Source organism: Dipodomys ordii, unplaced genomic scaffold (assembly GCF_000151885.1).
Source record: "Dipodomys ordii isolate 6190 unplaced genomic scaffold, Dord_2.0 Scaffold47, whole genome shotgun sequence".
NCBI lineage: Eukaryota > Metazoa > Chordata > Mammalia > Rodentia > Heteromyidae > Dipodomys > Dipodomys ordii.
In genome coordinates this window covers 739,608-758,508 of record NW_012267263.1, presented here as the reverse complement: position 1 = coordinate 758,508, position 18,901 = coordinate 739,608, and the positions used below count along the sequence as shown (strand labels likewise).

At 47.4% G+C, this 18,901-nt stretch overlaps 1 protein-coding gene across 1 annotated transcript in view; it reads left to right on the top strand.

Moving 5' to 3' along the window:
* The first annotated feature begins 10,551 nt into the window (after window positions 1–10,551).
* Window positions 10,552–18,901, top strand: part of Fbln7 (fibulin 7) — an 18,204-nt gene continuing 9,854 nt past the window's right edge. The window contains exons 1-3 of the mRNA XM_013019710.1: window positions 10,552–10,738; window positions 11,296–11,466; window positions 16,053–16,182. Coding sequence (XP_012875164.1) covers window positions 10,552–10,738; window positions 11,296–11,466; window positions 16,053–16,182 — 488 coding nt within the window. The remainder of the gene's footprint in view (window positions 10,739–11,295; window positions 11,467–16,052; window positions 16,183–18,901) is intronic.

Here is an 18,901-nt window from a genome sequence, read left to right as displayed (position 1 = left end):
TTTAGTCAGTCATGGGCTTGAACTCCGGGCCTGGGCACTGTCCCTCAGCTCTTCAGCTCAAGGCTAGCACCCTACCACTTGAGTCATAGCACCACTTCTGATTTTCTGGTGGCTTATTGGCAATAAGAGTCTCACAGACTTTCCTGCCCAGGCTGGCTTTGAACCGTGAGCCTCAGATCTCAGACTCCTGAGTAGCTAGGATTATAGATGTGAGCTACTGGTGCGGATTATAGATGTGAGCTACTGGTGCCTGGCTACAGACTTTTTCTTGTGAGGCAAGGTCTTATTCTTTATCCCAGACTGGCCTTGAACTCATGATCCTCCTACTACAGCCTCCTTGGTGCTGGGATTATAGAAATGTACCACCATACCTATCAAAATTGACATTGTAATGATATTGAGTCTTCCAGTCTGTGAACACACTATGCCTTTTCATTTATTTAGATCTTGATTCCTTCCATCCATACTTTTAGTTTTTTGATAAGAGCATATTTTTTTACTTCATTTTAAAGTGATTTTAAATTTTATTTAATTTTTCAAAATTCCAGTCCTGTAGTTGGAAATACAATGTGCCAGCACTGAGGAGGATGCTAGCTGGAGGATTTCTTTGGGTGCCATTTGTCTGGTTAAGGGTTTTTCCCCTCTTATTTTCTATTTACTATAAACGCATGTTCCATTTTGTCACATGCTTTTTTCTGCCTCCAATTGGCAAGATACTGCCATTTTTCTTGAGTCTGTTGATAAAAGAGCTTTTCTGTTTTTGAGAAGAGTATGTTGAATGGTGTCAGCCCTTGAAGTACTTGGTGGAATTTACCAATGAAACTAGGTAGGATTGGAAATTCCTTTTCAGAAAAGTTTAAACCATGACTTAAATTTCTTTGATAGATGTGAAACTATTAGGTTAGCTTTTGTCTTTCCTTTTAGGTGAGTTTTGTCAGTTTCTATCTTTCAATAAATTAAGGAACTGGGCTGGGTGGTAGATGTCTATAATCCAGTCCTCTCTGTAGAGGCTGAGTCAAGAGGATGGTGAGTTTAAGGCCAAAGCTTTACTATAAAGCAAGACTTTTTCAAAAGGAAAAAAACTGAAGGAAGAAGAGGGAAGGGAGATGAGGAATAAGAGGAAAAGGAGGAGGAGAAGAAAGAAAAGAAGGAAAGAAAGAGAGTGAGAGAGAAAGAAAGGAAAGGGAGACCTAAAAGAATAACAGAAAAGAACAAATTAAGAAATCAATCAATAGTTCTCTCTTGAGTCAGGAAAGGCCCGGGAGGCCAATCCACATTTCTAAACAACTCATTTCCCATGGTTACTTGACGAATTCACCCACTGGTCATTGCAGAACCAGGTAGCCTACCATGGAATACTCGGGGCTTCCTGCAAGGTTGCTTTTGCCCCATCTGTCATCTCCACAGTTGGACATAGTTCTTTCTCAATGGCTAGCCCTTTTTTTCTGAGCTGCTTTCCCAGAGGAAGTCCCTGACCCCATCCCCGAGACCCTTGTTCTCTGCTCTGCTCCTACTGGCTCATGACCCTGACTGCTTACTCTACTCAAACACTTGGGCCGAGAGACTGTTCGCTTTCCTGAGTGTCTTCATGCTGCACTTCCCTCTTCTATGGCTTATAACCTCATTGCTTTTGAACACATTCCATAAACATGGTCTTTCACACGTTGCTGTTCAGCTGGTCTGATCACTTTTCTCTTATAGGAACTACCCTGTATCTGCACCATGACATTACAGCTGTCAGTGGTAGAACCATTGTTCCCGTGGGGTTGGTGGGGTTCTGATGTGGCCAAGAAAATGGTAGCTGAATCCGTGATTGTACTGCTTAAGAGCTCTTATGTCTTCCTATCCAAGATCAATGCCTCTTGCTGAGGGGTGGGGCTCCAAAACAAAGGAGATGAGATTGCAAAATGAAGAGCAAGATTGCAAAATGAAGAGCAGAACATGCTCCTGGCTGTAGGGAGCAATGAAGCTGTTGACTTAGCTTGCCTGGGGTCCTGGTGGACTTGGATTGTTGGTCGCATTGGCACTCAGCAGGAAAGGGTACATGACTGCTTAGAGCTATCTGCCCATGGTCACAGCACCAGCACCAGGAGTGTTTGCCAGCCTTGTAGTGGGAAGCTTTATATAATGCACGGGGATGGGCCAAAGCAACAGCAGGTTTAGAATGGTATTGGTTCAGAACAGTCAGCTCAGGACCAGCAGAGGGCAGACCAGGGTAGCAGGTTGAGTTCTGTTCATTGGGTTGTCCTTTTTTGTTTGTTTGTTTGTTGGTGATAGGGCTTGAACTCTGTCCCTGAGCTCTTCAGCTCAAGGCAGGTGCACTTCCACTTGAGCCACAGCACCATTTCCAGTTTTCTGGTGGTTAATTGGAGATAAGAATTTCACGGACTTTCCTGCCCGGGTTGGCTTTGAACCATGATCCTCAGATCTCAGCTTCCTGAGTAGTTAGGATTACAGGCATGAGCCACTGGTGCCCGGCTTGTCCTTTTCTTTTTGTGTGGTACTGGAGCTTGAACTCTGGGCCTGGGCACTTTCTCTGAGTTATTTTGTTCAAGGCTAGGACTCAACCATTTGAACCACAGCTCCATTTCTGGCTTTTTGGTGGTTAAATGGAGATAAGAGTGTCACAGACTTCCCTGCCTAGGCTGGCTTTGAACTGCAATCCTCAGATCTCAGCCTCCTGATTAGATAGGATTACAGGTGTGAGCCACCAGCACCTAATAGGGCTGTCCTTTTACTTAGAGTCTCTTCTGGACAGGGCCTGTTCCTCTATAGGCAGCACCCAGTAAGCTGGGGAGGAGGTTCTAGATTGCCCTCCCAGGGCACCTGGGATCTGCCCCACAAGGGCTTTCCTTCTGCATCTGGGAGCCCTTTATGTGGAATGGCAGGAGAGGGCCAAGTCTGGGCTGAGGCATCCAAGACTTCTGCAGATACAGCCATATAGGACTGGCGCATTGCTTCCCTTGCACACTTTTGGCTAGAGCCAGTCCCAGACCAGCCTAGGTGCACAGTCTATTCATAGATGGCGTGGAGGCTCAGAGGAAGGGCTTGGCTATTTTTGTGGATCCTCCATTATGGGACCCAGAGATTTTTCTCCCAAGGGTGAGGGTCAGGCAGATGACAGGGAGTCCCTTCTGGTTCTTCAGCTTCTCTCACAGCCTCCCTGAAGCAGCTGGGAATGAACGCAAGTCCTGTCGAGGGCAGCCCTGATAGCAGAGAAGAATAGGATCCCTTACTCATGCTCAGGCATGGACTCAGCCCTGCCATCTGGGTAAAGACATGTGGCCCACTGTCACAATGGCTTCTCAGCCTGAGAGGCCTGGACAGGAATTTTCCCAAGCTCCCCTTGCCCTACTCTTGCCACCTGGCTAGCTCTAACTTATATCTCCCCTCCCCTTGGAAATTAAGTTGCCTCTAGACTGTGAATGGGCCTGGGAAAGACTGTGAAAGCCCCAGAGAAGGCCCACCTCTCAGCCCTCCCTGGCTGACTGTGCTGTCTATGCATATGTGGACATCCCACAAGGTGTGCTGCCCAGGGAGGCTCACCGCCTTGGAAGCTGGGAGCATTGACTCTCAGACTGACAGGAAGAAAGAAAAATGCCTAAAAAGTGTCTAGCTGAGTGCTAGTGGCTGATGCCTGTAATCCTAGCTACTCAGGAGGCTGAGATCTGAGGATCATGGTTCAAAGCCAGCCCGGGCAGTAAACTCTGTGAGACTGATTTCTGACTAAGCACCAGAAAAGCCAGAAGTGGAGCTGTGGCTCAAGTGGTAGAGCTCTAGCTTTGAGCAAAAAGCTGAGTCTGGCCTCCATCAGAAAGAATGGCATTGCCCCATTTGTTAGGAAATGGAAAGACTTGGAAAAAATTATATTAAGTGAAGTAAGCCAGGCCCAAAGAAACATAGATCCCATGGTTTCCCTTATTTGCAATATCTAGTATATGTATGAGTCAAGCAGAAAAGGTCAGATAAGGTGATGGTAGGAAAATGAACCCTAAGATATGTATTTAAATGTTTTTTTTCTTTCATGCATTTGTTTCTAATGCATTTATAAGATGATTTCTTTGTTGCTTTTTATGTCCCTCCCCCACAGTATAACCCCTGCTTTCACTGTATTTGATGTCGGTATAATTTGTGGAGGGGAAGGGGAAAAACAAGTCGTTTAAATAAGGATACAGGTGGACACATTGCAACAATGAGAAGTACAAGTTGTCATGTCGAAAATGAACTTTACAACTTTGGTGGGGGGGAAGATTGGGTGAGGGGACGGGGCGGGGGGGGGAGGGATGGGAAGGGATGGGAAGGGGAAACAAAGGAGGAGGCTACAATGCTTGATAAGAAATGTACTCATTATCTTGCCCATGTAATTGTAACCCCTCTGTACAGTATGTTCACAATAAAAAAAAAAAAGCTGAGTCTGGAGTTCAAGCCCCAGGAGCAACACACACACACACACACGCACACACACACACAAATGGTATCCAGAAAAGCACTATGTCAGTCACTTACACTGTAGTGTAAATATGTACTAACATTTTAGTGTCATCTGACATGTCAGTATTATTACCTGAGACTCCTTCAATTCAGGCTTTTATTATAATGTCACAATAAGAGGAATCAACAAAGATAGGGAGTTCTTTCATCAACGGTGTGCTGAGAGCCGAGTATCTGCTAGCACAGGTGCTGTTCAGGCCCAGGAGCAATGGTATAGTGCAGCGCGTAGTGACAACTCCCGGCGCCAAGCGCATGTCCTGCTGAGACTTCCTGGCTGTGTGATCGAGGGCAAGTTCCTGTCCCTTGGGACTCACTTTCCTTTCTGACCAGTGACAATAATAGACATTCCTATCTTTTGAGATTAATGTAAGGAGAAAATGAATGGTTCAAAGAGCAGGTCCATAATACGTGCTTACCTCATGTTAGGAAGAAGGAGACGGTCCAGCTCGACTCCTGCTGCCAAGGCTTAGCAAGCAGAGAGAACAAAACATGATAAACCAAAAAGCATCTGAAGGCAGACTGAGATGGTCAAACTAATGCTGGATTGAAGGGTGGACAAAAGGTGGGTCTAGCTGGGCACTAGTGGCTCACACCTGTAATGCTCACACCTGTAATCCTAGCTACTCAGGAGGCTGAGATCTGAGGATTGTAGTTTAAAGCCAGGGGGCTGGGAAGGTGGCTCAGTGGTAGAGCGCTTGCCTTGCATGCCTGAGGCCCTGGGTTCAATTCCTCAGCACCACATAAGCAAAAAGAAAAAATGGAAGTGGCGCTGTGGCTCAAGTGGTAGAGTGCTAGCCTTGAGCTGAAGAGCTGAGGGACAGCGCCCAGGCCCAGAGTTGAGGCCCCACGACCGGACCCCCCCTGCCCACCTCCCCCCAAAAAAGCCAGCCTGGGCAGGAAATGCCCAATAAACTACCAAAAAGCTGGAAGTGGAGCTGTGCCTCAAGTTGGTAGAGTGTTAGTCTTAAGCTTAAAAAAAAAAAAAAAAAGCTCACCAGGCACCGGTGCTCACGCCTGTAATCCTAGCTACTCAGGAGGCTGAGATCTAAGGTTCAAGGTTCAAAGCCAGCCTGGGGAGGAAAAGTCTGTGAGACTCTTTTTTTTTTGTCGATCATGGGGCCTGAACTCTGGGTCTGGGTGCTGTCTCTCAGCTCTTCAGCTGTAGACTAGCGCTCTACCACTTGAGCCTCAGCCCCACTTCCGGCTTTTTCTGCTTATGTGGTGCTGAGAAATCGAACCCAGGGCCTCATGCATGCAAGGCAAGCACTCTACCACTAAGCCACCTTCCCAGCCCCATCTGTGAGACTCTTATCTCCAATAAACCACTCGAAAACTGGAAGTGGTGCTGTGGCTCAAAAGGTAGAGCACTAACCTTGAGCTGAAGAGTTGAGGGACAGTGCCCAGACCCAGAGTTCAAGCCCCAAGACCGAACAAAAAAGAAAAAAAAAAGCTCAAGGATAGCACCCAGGCCCTGAGTTCAAGCCTTAGGACTGGAACACACACACACACACACACACACACACACACACCAAGATGAGTCTCCACTGTGCATGTGCCAGTCCCAGGGCTTGAACTCAGGGCCTGAGCACTGTCATTGAGCTTCTTTTTGTTTGAAGCTAGTACTTTACCACTTAAACCACAGTACCACTTCTGGCTTTTTCTGTTTATGTGGTACTGAGGAATTGAACCCAGGGCTTCATGCATGCTAGGCAAGCGCTCTACCACTAAGCCACATTCCCAGCCCTGAATACAATATATCTTGATCAATATCACCCCTTTCAACATTTTCACCTGTCCCTTCTCTACCCACTCCTTCTCTCTTATTAATTTTGTAGGATATACAAATATGTTCTTTTTTTTTTTTTGAGGTCTGGACCTGGGCGCAGTCCCTCAGCTCTTCAGCTCAAGGCTAGCGCTCTACCACTTGAGCCACAGCCCCACTTCCGGCTTTTTTCTTTTTGTTTATGTGGTGCTGAGGAATCGAACCCAGGGCCTCAGGCATGCAAGGCAAGCACTCTACCACTGAGCCACCTTCCCAGCCCTGTTCTTTTTTTTTTTTTTTTTGGTCGGTCATGGGGCTTGAACTCTGGGCTTGGGCGCTGTCCCTCAGCTCTTCAGCTCAAGGTCAGTGCCCTACTACTTGAGCCATAGCACCACTTCCCAAATATATGTTCTTACGTATATTTTCCCCTCTTCTCTTCTTTATTCATTTACTCCTTTCCCCTTAACGCAGCTCCACCCATTTTGAATACCCACTTCCCGGTGTTTCATTTTGCTGAACTTGAAGATGATAAAACAGTCACCACTTGAAAAGGTGAAACATTTGGGTTTCTCACTCTCCATCCATAATGCAAGCTTCTTGGGTACTTGACTTGGCCTGTTAGAGGTCCCCCTAGTTATCCCACTCTGAGATGGACTCAGTTGTGCCTGGGCCTGTGCTGGGCATAGCAGCAGATTTTGGGCACGGTTCCCATGGGCTTCAGTTCTAGCAGTTTGGGACCAAGGCCCTGCCCTGGTAGGAGCAATTTCAATACAGGCCCTCAGACCCCCTGTGGAAGCTATTCATTCTGTCCACTTCCCACCGGCCTCTGATGCTGGCATACTGGCTGAGATAACCAGACATCTCCTTTCTACCACACTTTTGTTTTGTTAGCACCACCCCAGAAAGGCTGGACTCAGGGCTGGTCAAGGCCCCAAGCTCCCTCAGCAAGTCTCCAGCAACCTTCCTGTCTCTCTTTTGTTCTGGGGCGCAGACTTGTTTTGCTTGGCCATGAAGGTTTGGAAGTTCTTTCAATTGCAACTGGCAACATGAGCCTGTCTCACCACTAATGACCATCTGAGGGAAAGCAGCTGGTCTTGACACTCTTGGGGCCAGAAGTGGCCCCAGAAACACAGGCCTGTGCCCCAAACCAGTGACACTGAAAGGTTATACTTGGCTGTCCAGTGGCTTAGGGGAGATGGGATCCTTGGCCTCCACATATGTGCACCCCCCTCCTTTATTTCCTGGAATCCCACATTGGAGTCCCAGGTCATCATCCCAGATTCTGAGCAGTGTTTGCCCTTCCCAGCAGAGCCTTTGGCATGGATGTTTCCTGCTTCAACGCTGAGCCCTTCTGCTTCCCTGAGGGTAGCTTCTGCCCAGCCAGCCCTCTTCTAGCTGTGAGAGCCAGGAAGCTGCTAACTTCCTGTCCCCACTGCCCAACTTCAGATTTTCCCAGGGATCAGATATCTCCGTGAGATAGTTTGGTTCAGTCAGTAAGTCTGTTCACCACACAGGGATGGAGGCCAACGAGTGGTAGATCCAAGCAGCAGGTAGGTTTGGAAGTCAGTGCTAATTCGGCTCTGCCATTCCTGGCTGCAGGATTTGGGTTCAAATTTGGCTGGCTTTTCAGCCTTCTTCCCATGTGTGGATGGGGACAAATATCATCATAGCACTGATCACAAATGGAGGCCTTCTTCCTCACAGGGCTGCTGCCAGCCAGTGGCTGAAGTTGTCTTTGACAAAGCAAAATAGGTCTTTGTAATGGGGAAGTATTTCATAGTTGCAATGTGCATAAACCATTGTGTCTTCTGTAAAGCAGCTTTTGCCCTTTTGTGAGGGAGGGATGTGGATGTGGAAACTCAGGACTGGGAGGGTAGGCCATGCAGTCAGGCTGGGCAGATAGGGGATTGCTTGCAGGTCACTACCCACAGACTCCCAGGACCTGTGTGGGAAGGTCTCCAGTGGGGGGAAGGGGATGGAGTGAAAGAAGGAATACAAACAACTTCTTCGTGGCAGTTGTGGTTGGGGTTGGGTATGGTGGAGGCCAGGGAGCCCTGTGGATTAATGAGTTCCAGGGAGAACTGGGAATCTGACTTTGTCAAAAGCACCCATTGAATCTGGCCAGTGAATCATCGGTTTGGTGAGCACTCCAAGGTGCAGCGGTCTGGCAGCCTCCTTGGGAGAGTGACTATGGCTCTTTTCTACCACAGTGGTGGTGATGCTTCTCTGGCAGGGTTGGAAGCTACCCAGTGGCAGAGTTCACATACCCCAGCCATCCCACTGGCTTTGAGACCACTTTTTTTTTTAAATTCCCAACCCTAACATTCAAATTTAATATAAAAACAAAATAAAAGGCAGGCACTGGGTGGCTCACACTTAGAATCCTAGCTACTCAGGAGGCTGCAATCTGAGAATCAAGATTTGGAGCCATCTGGGCCAGAAAAACCCAAAAGCTTCTTTTCTCTAAATAACAAGCAAAGAGCTGGAAATGAAAGCATGATTCAGGTGGTAGGGCCAACCATGAGTGAAAAAGCTGAGCAAGAATGTAACAACACCCTGAGTTCAAACCCTAGTACCTACAAAAAATATATATTAAATAAATAAGCCAGGCACAGGTGGTTCAGGTCTATAATCCTAGCTACACATGTAGCTGAGATCTGAGGATCATAGTTCAAAGCCAGCTTGGGCAGGAAAGTCCCTGAGATTCTTATCTCCAATGAACCACCAGAAAATAAGAAGTAGTGCTGTGGCTTAAAGTGATAGAGTGCTAGCCTTGAGCTGAAGAGCTCAGGGACAGCTCCCAGGACTTGAGTTCAAGCCACATGACAAAGAAAGGAAGGAAGAAAGAAAAAAGGAAAGAAAGAAAAAAAGAAAGAAAGGAGGAAGGAAAGAAAGAAAGAAAGAAAAAGAAAGTCACCAGGTTATCCCCAAAGGTCAGCATCATGATGTAGCACCTACTTCCCTGCAGGTAGAGTCAGGCCAGATGAGTAGATGAGTCCAGGCCTGGTCCCAAGTTGAATGTGAATTACCTTGCAAGACCTGCCCATGCCACAAGGTCAAGATTCTCCCCTATAGACACCACCTCCTTTATCCTTTCATGTTCTGCCTCTTAAAATTTTTTTCTTTTAAGTAGTTGTGCAAGCTGGGCACTGGTGGCTTATGCCTGTAATAGCTACTCAGGAGGCTGAGATCTGAGGATCATGGTTCAATGCCTGCCTGAGCAGAAATGTCCATGAGACTCTTATCTCCAATAAACCACTAGAAAACCAGAAGTGGCGCTGTGGCTCAAATGGTAGAGTGCTAGCCTTGAGCTGAGGAGCTGAGGGACAGCGCCCAGGCTGAGAGTTCAAGCCCCACGACTGATCAAAAAAAAAAAAGTAGTTGTGCAATGGGGGTTCAATTCAACAAGTCAATTTATAATTACCATAAACTTATGAGATCATGTCCAAGCTCTTAAAAAACAATTGAGATTGGAAAGTTTACATGTGGAGCTTAAGTTGCTCAAAGTTACCCTTTGCCAACTATTAGCACAACCCCTGCACCCTTTATGGCTTTTGAAGCATCATAGCTGGGCATTGATTTTTTTTTTGTGTGGGGGAGGGGAGGGTTGGTGGTAAGGCTTGAACTCTGGGCCTGCGCGCTGTCCCTCAGTTCTTCAGCTCAAGGCTAGCGCTCTACAACTTGAGCCACAGTGCCACTTCCAGTTTTCTGAGTAGTTTATTGGAGATAAGAGTCTCACGGACTTTTCCTGCCCAGGCTGGCTTTGATCTGTGATTCTAGATCTCAGCCTCCTGAGTAGCTAGGATTACAGGTGTGAACCACCAGTGCTGGGCTTGGGCATTGCTTTTTTTTTTTTTTAATGAATACTCGAGCTATTTTTCTTTCTTGTTTTCCCTGTTACATAAACTCTTACATATAGGAACCACTGTGTGATCCTGTTTTACTTGTCTCCCCATCACCTTGCTTTTCAAGATGATTTTCAAGACAGAGAGGAGTTTACCAAGGCCCAGGTTCTGGGATGTTCACAGAATGGGAGAGTATGTCTGCAGTAAGAGACATGATTATAAGGAACTGTGGGCTCAGATAACTGCTTAGCCACTCTGTCAGATAGTCACCGTGTCCTCGTTTTATTTCTCGAGGGGTGGACTAGAGCCATGATACCTGTGCTTGGGGCTGTCATCTGTTGGCCTGTTGGAGCAGATGTTGCCCAGCTAGGCGCTTAGTGAGTTGCTGGGGTGGTTTGGGCCCTGTAGTTTCGGGAGCTTCTGGAAGCGCAGGGTGGGCGTGAGCCAGACCCGATGAGTGGTGGTCTCTCCTCTCCCCAGAACTGTCTGAACAGGCAGCAGCTCCTCACTGCCATCCGCCAGCTGGAGCAGCTGCTGAAGGCCCATGAGACTCGCTTTGCCGAGGGCATCCACAATATGAAGAGTCGGCTGGCTGAGCTGCACAACTCTGTGAGCAAGGTGGCCCCGGACAGCGCTCCAGGTGGGCCCCCACAGCAGCATTGTCACAGTCATAGGACAAAGACCAAACAACTATCTCTGATTCCCTCCCAACCTGCTATGTGCTAAGACTCCAGGACCATCCTTACCTAAGGTCCATGGTTTAACGCTGGTGTGTGTGTGTGTTTATTGTGTGTGTGTGTGTGTGAGAGAGAGAGAGAGAGAGAGAGAGACAGACAGACAGACAGACAGACAGAGACAGAGACAGACAGAAAGACAGAAAGACAGAGAGACAGAGAAAGAGACAGAGACAGAGAGACAGACAGACAGAAAGAGAAGAGAGACAGTTAAAATGTGCCTGCTGCTTGTCATCTCTATCTGGCTGTCTCCCATTCCCTCTCTCCCTGTCTCTCCATGCTGGTCCTGGGGCCTGAACTCAGGGCCTAGCTACTGTACCTGAACCACTCCCTCTCCCCAAGAACATTGACAATTGGATGAGGAGCTGTGTCTAGAGTGCCCCACACAGTGGCAGCAGGCCTGCCATAGAGGGTGTTGGTTCCCAGCAGGGGCTCCTCCTTATCTTCCCTTTTCTCCTTCCAGTTTCCTGCCCTGCTCTGAATGCTCCTTCGGATGGTAGAAAGTTTGGAAGCAAGTACCTAGTGGATCATGAAGTCCATTTTACCTGCAATGCCGGCTTCCGCCTGGAAGGGCTCAGCAGTGTGGTGTGTCTTCCCAACGGGACCTGGACAGGGGAGCAGCCCCACTGCAGAGGTATCACCCCTTCTTTCCACCTACCAGGCAGACCCTCCTCCCCCACAGCAGGGCAAGGGGGCTGGAGGATACAAAGTGTCATCTTGGAACCACTGTGTGCCTGATACTTGAATCCTTCCTTAAACATAAAGCGGGGGAATGTGCTTGATTCCTCACTTCTCTGCCAAGCCTGGATTGCTGTCCATCTGCTTGGATTTGCTAACCAGTTCCAACTAGATACTCTTATTTTGCATGTAGGAAAAAATTATGCACAGAGAGGTTAAGGAACATATACAAGGTCACACAGCAAGTGGTAGTTTGTGGATATGCTGACCCCAGAGACTCTGCTGTACTTCATTTAGGACTACAGTGACTGGATCTCACGCAAGACACTACCCTAGGGCTGACGAGTGGGACAAGAGAAAAGTGCTGCAAGGAGTCCTAGTGGCTGCTGTGTTCTGGGGCTGTAGTGTGAGGCTGCTGCTCTCCTCTGGGTAGAGGAAATTTCTCAAGTGTCTTTTTCTTTTTTTTGGGGGGGGGGTCTGGTCATGGGGCCTGAACTCTGGGCCTGGGCGCTGTCCCTCAGCTCTTCAGCTCAAGGCTAGCACTCTACCACTTGAACCACAGCACCACTTCCGGCTTTTTTTTTCTTATGTGGTGCTGAGGAATCGAACCCAGGGCTTCGAGCATGTAAGGCAAGTGCTCTACCACTGAGCCACCTTCCCAGCCCCCTGTCCCTGAGCTTTTGTGCTCAAGGCTAGCACTCTACCTCTTGGGCCACAGTACCACTTCTGCCTTTTTCTGGGTAATTTATTAGAGATAAAAGCTTGCCCAGGCGTACTTCACATGGTGATCCTCAGATCTCAGGCTCCCAGGTAGCTAGGATTACAGGCATGACCCACAGGTGCCCAGCTGAGAAATAATCTTAATTACAGGGGTTCACCTCAAAACCCAACAAAGTCAGTGTCAGTAAGACAACATGGCAACAGTTTAATAACCTCTCTCCCTCTCCTCTCAAGACAACTGCTTAGAAAGTAAATGATAAGCCTGGTTTGGCATAGAAGCAATCACAGATACTTGTGCCATTATAAACATAGCAGGCTGAGGTGGGCTCCTGCACTCCAGGGTGGACAGCAATCCTTTGCTCCCTGAATGAGTTTCCCATTGTTCTTTCTCTAAAGGGCATGCTTTTAAGATGCAAAGCTTTCTGAATAGGAGGACCCATGCCAAAGGGCTTGTCCCTTTGACTGGAGAGGAATAAAGGCCTTTGACATGACCATGCAGCAGGAGCTCCAAGTGTCTAGCCCCTCCCCTTTTTCATATTGGTCTTTTCAAGGTAGGGTCTCACTTTATGGCCAGGCCAGCCTGGGTTGTGATCTTCCTACTTGTGTTTCCCTAAGCTTCTGGGGATGACAGTTAAGCCACCATATCCAGCCATTGACTGACATGAAGTTCCATGAACTTTTATGTTTGGGCTGGCCTCAACCCATGATCCTCTGATCCTTGCCTCTCAAGTAGCTAGGATTATAAGCTTGAGCCATCACAGGCAGGGCTCTGTGTGGGGTCATTAGCCATAATCCTATTTGGACCTACTGATTTAAAACATCAGTTCAGTATTGCATTGGGGATCCATTTGTTTAACCTAGGAATGGCAGGTGACAGTGGTACAGGCTGGGGTTCAGGGAGAAGGAGCTGAGATTATACAGTAGAGTGAGAAACATCAGATAGTGTTTAACTCCATGAACACTGAGAGAAGGTAAGAGTGGCTCAGGACAGAGACTCTAAGGACAAGGAGGTCAGATGGAAGATGGAGTAAAAAGGAGACAAGAAGAGCTTGCAGAGACAGAACACCAGAGGCTGTATAAATGTAGGGTGGATGACACTTGACTGAGGGCTTGGCAAGTTATTCTCCAGTTGGAATGGGAAACAGCTGGGGCAAACAAATCCAAGAGACTCTTATCTGCGATTAATCAGCAAAAAGCTGGAAGTGGAGGCATGGCTCAAGTGGTAGAGCACCAGCCCTGAGCAGGAAAAGCCTAGCAAGAGCACAAGGCTCTGAGGTCAAGTTTCAGTACCAACACACTGGATAGAGAGACAGATAGACAGACAGACAGACAGACAGACTGGCAGACAAATAGATAGATAGATAAATAGTTAGATAGATAGGGCAAGAGTTAGACGATGCCCATAATCCTTAACCTCACTTAATGGCAATGGGAAGTGCTTATTTAAGAGTAAATGGAAATAAGGCTGTGTCTTGGTTTGCCAGCCTCTCTCTGTGCTCCCTTTGTAGTAGCTCTCATGTTGCTGTGCTCTTGACTAAATGCCATAGCCTGGGACACAGTTGAATGCAATGTCAACTGTATTTCATTTAGTCAGGACTCAGACTGGGCACCAGAAAGGGCCCTGGGCCATCAAATGCTGACACTGTGCATCAAGATAAGAAATCCGGAGAGTCTGTCTGGAGCCTGTCAATAAATGAATCTCCTAGGCAGACCAGTCCTGGCACCTCTATGTGGATCTCTCCCAAGCTGATGACACCAGACGCCTCCCACAGGAGCCAGGTGCATCCCAGGCTCAGTGTCCTCCACTGCAGTCCCCCAAAGGAGAGACAATGGCCTGGGGCCACCAGGGCCAAGCTGAAGGTATCAGTGTCCCACACTTTCTGGCTCTCTCCCACGACTCCATGGCCTGGTGAGCTGCCTGCTTGTAGAAGATGCTTCTGAACAGCACCGAGGCTGGATCACGGGTAATGAGAACAATACCTATGTGGTGTCATTCACACCCATTCCTGGAAACCAGTCACCTGAAACCATAATGGCTCAGGTGGAGGGTGCAGAGAAATGGAAAGAGCTCCTTCCTGTGGGATGAGTCGCTATGGATCCTTCCAGATGAAATAGAAACCATCTAACCTCTATGACATCTCAGTCTCCAGGAGGCTTGAGGGAAGCCAAAGTCTCTGCCAGTCCACCCAGAACTAGGCTACAGTTCTCACTAGGAATGAAGCACCTGCTTTCTCTCTCGAGTAATACAACTGGAAATGAGCTCTGACGCTGAGAGATTCTCCTGGCTTCTCTCCCCAAATGCTGCCAGCAAATCTGTGAGCTGCCACACCGTCTCTCTCTCTCTCATGGAAACGGCCTGTGTTTATATGAACACTGCGCTTAGGAAATTTGAAACAAGCATATAACACAAGGGTTTTACAAAATCATCTTTTTCTTTGCTTTACTTTTTTTGTGTGTGTGTGCCAATACTGAGGTTTGAACTCAGGGCTTGGGTGCTGTTCCTTAGGTTTTTCACTCAAGGTGGCACTCTACCACTTGAGGCATACTTCCATTCCCAGCTTTTTGCTGGTTAATTAGAAATAAGAGTCTCATGGATTTTCCTGCCTGGGCAAGCTTTGAGCCAAGATCTTTAAATCTCATCTTCTTGAGTAGCTAAGATTGCAGGCATGAGAAGCCATTGTTTGGCTAAAAATCATCTTTTTTCTATTTATAAATTTTATAAATGTTTGCAGGAAAATGGGAAGACACAAAACAAAAAAAGTATACAAAAGCAAAGAAAATTCATCTGTATGCCTAGGACTCAGTGAAGTATTTATAGGGTTTTAAACATTCTCCCTCTGTACATGGTGTATATATGAGCAAGGACCAGCTCCCTTTACCAACATTAAAAGAATGTTAACCAGCCCCTACATGGTAGAGCCCAGGAGGGCTGCTGGCGGTGAATTTGGAGAACAAATTTTCCCTATCTCTACATATTTCAATAGGCCATCCTTCTCTTTGTAACTCTCCTGTGAGACTCTTATTTCCAAAACAAAAACAAAAAAACCTGGAAATAGATCTGTGGCTCAAGTGGTAGAACACCAACCTTGAGCAAAAAAACCAAGCAACAGCTTGAGGCCCTAAGTTCAAGCTCCAGTATCAGCACACATACGTACATGCACACAAGCACACACATACAAACACACACACACACACACACACACACACACACACACACACAGAGGCAGTGAGCAAGGCAGACACCCTTGCCTGGTTACAGCTGTCTAGATACACCAGAGCCTCTGGGGTGGAGCATGAATGCTGGGGTTCAAGGTGCCCTCATCAGAATTCCAGGTGGGCACAGTATGTGCCAGGTCCAGGGTTTGCTGGATGGAGAAGCTATGGGACTTTATCTCCATCCCCTTGCAGCTCTTGCTGGTAGAGAGGTAGAAAGGTCAGGGTGGAGGGACAGGAAACTGGAATGGTTCTTCTTCAGCTATCTACTCCTGAAGCTGTAATGAAAGAGAACCTATCATTATTTATTTTGTCATTTGTTTGTTTTTATTTTGTATGTGTTAGTACTAGGACTTAAACTCCAGGCCTCAACTTTTCTCTTGTTTTTTTTTTTTTTTTACTTGAGACCGGCCCTCAACCACTTGAACCACACACCCCACTTCTGGCTTTTTTTCTATTTCATTGAATGTAAGAGTCTCACAGACTTTCCTGCGCAGGCTGACTTTGAACTGTGATTCAGTACAGGTGTGAATCACCAGCACCCAGCTCTATTGTTGTTTTGATGGCCTTAGAACTACAAATCACATTTGGAAATGTATTCTTTCCTAGATATCAGTGCATGCGCCAGCCAGCCCTGTCACAATGGTGGGACCTGTATAGAAGAAGTTAACCAGTACAGATGCATCTGTCCTCCAGGAAGGTCGGGGGGCCACTGTGAACATCAGGCCCAGACTGGTACGTAGCTACTGTGGATTGGGTGAGGACGATCCCTGCAGCAACCCTGGTCACCACATGCAGACACAGCACCAGCCCAATGCCCCCCAGAGACATGGGCTTTTCCTCTCTGGTTCCCATTCACTGTTCCTTGATTCCCTACGGTGTTCTCTCAGACATTACTTACTCCTTTTGGGTAACCAGTTTGCATCCTTTTGCTGGAAGATAACTAGTAGAAGGCCTGACACCCAACCTAACAGTTCCCAAATTGGGAATGTGACCTGGGAAGATTCGCCATGGCCTCCTTTATTGATTAGCATTTCTTTCTGTCAGCAGAATCAGCTTGACTTCAAATATTTCCATTACAAAATTAGCAATTGGCAGCACAGTCAAGTCCAAGGTATTTTAAGAAGTGAATCATTAGACATTTGATTAGAGTCTTAATGTATCCCTGGCTAGAGGTCTAAGGACTCACGATGGACTCACATTTGATTCTTGCACATGGCAAGAATCAAATGATGCCAGGCACTGGTGACTCATACTTGTAATCCAAGCTACTCAGGAGGCTGAGATCTAAGAATCATAGTTCAAAACCAGCCCAGGCAGGAAAGTCCATGAAACTCTTATTTCTAATAACCATCCAAAAGTCAGAAGCAGAGCTGTGGTTTAAGTGGTAGAGCACCAGCCTTGACTGAAAAAACGAAGGGAGTTTTCAGAACCCAGGTCTGAGTTCAAGCCACACACACACACACACACACACACACACACACACACACACACACACACACACAAGGGAAAACAAATGGGAAGGATTTTGAAACATGAATAATGGGTCCGCACTGTGCAGCATCTAAACCTTCCTCAGAAGAAAAGTCCAGCTTCAAAGAAGAAGAGCCCATTCCTTTGTCGAACCCTGGAGTGTTCTGTCTGGTTCTGGTTGCTTTATTTTGTGTGTGCCATGGATGGTTATTGTAACACTTTCCAGAGAATAGTAGTTAATCAATCTTTTTTTAAAATTAAAAAAAATTGTTGTTGTTAATGGGGCTTGAACTCTGGGCCTGGGCGCTGTCCCTCAGTTCTTCAGCTCAAGGCGAGTGCTCTACCACTTGGGCCACAGTACCACTCCCAGTTTTCTGGTGTTTTATTGGAAATAAGAGTCTCAGGTTCCTGCCTGGCTGGCTTTGAACTGTGATCCTCAGATCTCAGCTTCCTGAGTAGCTAGGATTACAGGTGTGAGTCACTCACTGGTGCCCAGCTGTTAATCAGTCTTTAATATCCACCTATAATCCCAGCCCTCCTCAGCCTCCTGAGGCTGGAGAACAGCAAGATCAAGGCCATCTTGGGCTCTTCTTAGATCAAAACTGCTGCAGACCAGCTGTGTCAAGCTGTATCCAAGGGAAGACCCTAAGAGATTGAAAAACAGCACATAGACACTCTAGAGAAAGCTGGGACCAGGTGGACAGGCAGTACCAGAAATCTGAGAGACTGAAGCAGCCCAGGCTCTCATCCAGTGCATTTCTTTATACAGAGTTTTTGCACAGGAAAGGGCAAAGAAAGGTCAAGATGTGCGTGTTAAGCTGCATTCAGCAGGCACCATCAGCTTTAGCCATATAGATAACAGAAGGCCCCAGTTAGAGATAGCTGAGCTCAATATCTGGTTTAATTAAGATGAGAGAGACAACCTGGCCAATCAGCTGTTGCTGCTTAACCTGGCCAATCAGCTGTTGCTGCTTAACCTGGCCAATCAGCTGTTGCTGCTTAACCTGGCCAATCAGCTGTTGCTGCTTCAGGCCGTGGGCAAGGACAAGACCTAGTGCTTTCGTCCTGAGAGCTCATGTTTCTTAGGGCTTATGACTCTGGCTTCCAACACAAAACAAAACAAAAAACACCACCAAACCAACAAAATCACAAAAACCTTATTATCTTTTTATTGGACCCAACTCCGTGTCAGGTTTAAATAGTGCCCCTCCCCAAGATGGGCTGTTTAAAGTTCCTTGGCTGTTAGTGGACTTGGGAGCTTTGTCAGCATGAGACCTTCTCTCTTGGGGAGTCCTCCGGCTCCTGTGTCTGAGGGTGCCATCGATGGAGATGGTTGGAGAGGGGAGGTCGGGGGGGGGGGAGAGACAGGACTGTGAACAGCACTCATTGTGTCAGTCAACCACCCCCTTATTAGGGTTTCTACCACTTAGGGTGTCTGGGTTCTCGGTGTCTGGGTGTCTGAGGCCATTTTATGAAGAATCACCACAAACAGACCCCAGACTCATCACCAGGAAGGAGTGGGGGGGGGGAGGGACAGCATATCACTGGCTATGTTCTTCTAATTTCCCTCTGGCCTAGCAGACACCTGACTCTTGCTCACGTGGTCTTTCAGCCTGGAACCTTCCTTCCCACCAGTTGGTCTGCGCCTTTCTACTAGCTCTCCAATAGAAAACTCACCTCCCATTCCCATCCAATTCTATTTTATTTGTTTATTTTTGGGGAGACAAGTTCTGCTTTGTTGCCTAGGCTGGCCTTGAACTCCTTGGTTTAGGTGATTCTTCTGCCTCAGCTCCGGAATAGCGGAACTGCAGGTCCACAAACCAATTACTTAATTCTCTTTACTGTAGTCAGATATACAGGATACTTACTGTAAGGTTCCCCCTGGGAAGGAGGAACAGACTCCTCCCTCCTCTTGGCTAAGTCCCCACCCAGTACCTGCATCACCTAGGTAACTGCACACTTGGAGGCAGTCACTCCCCCCCCCC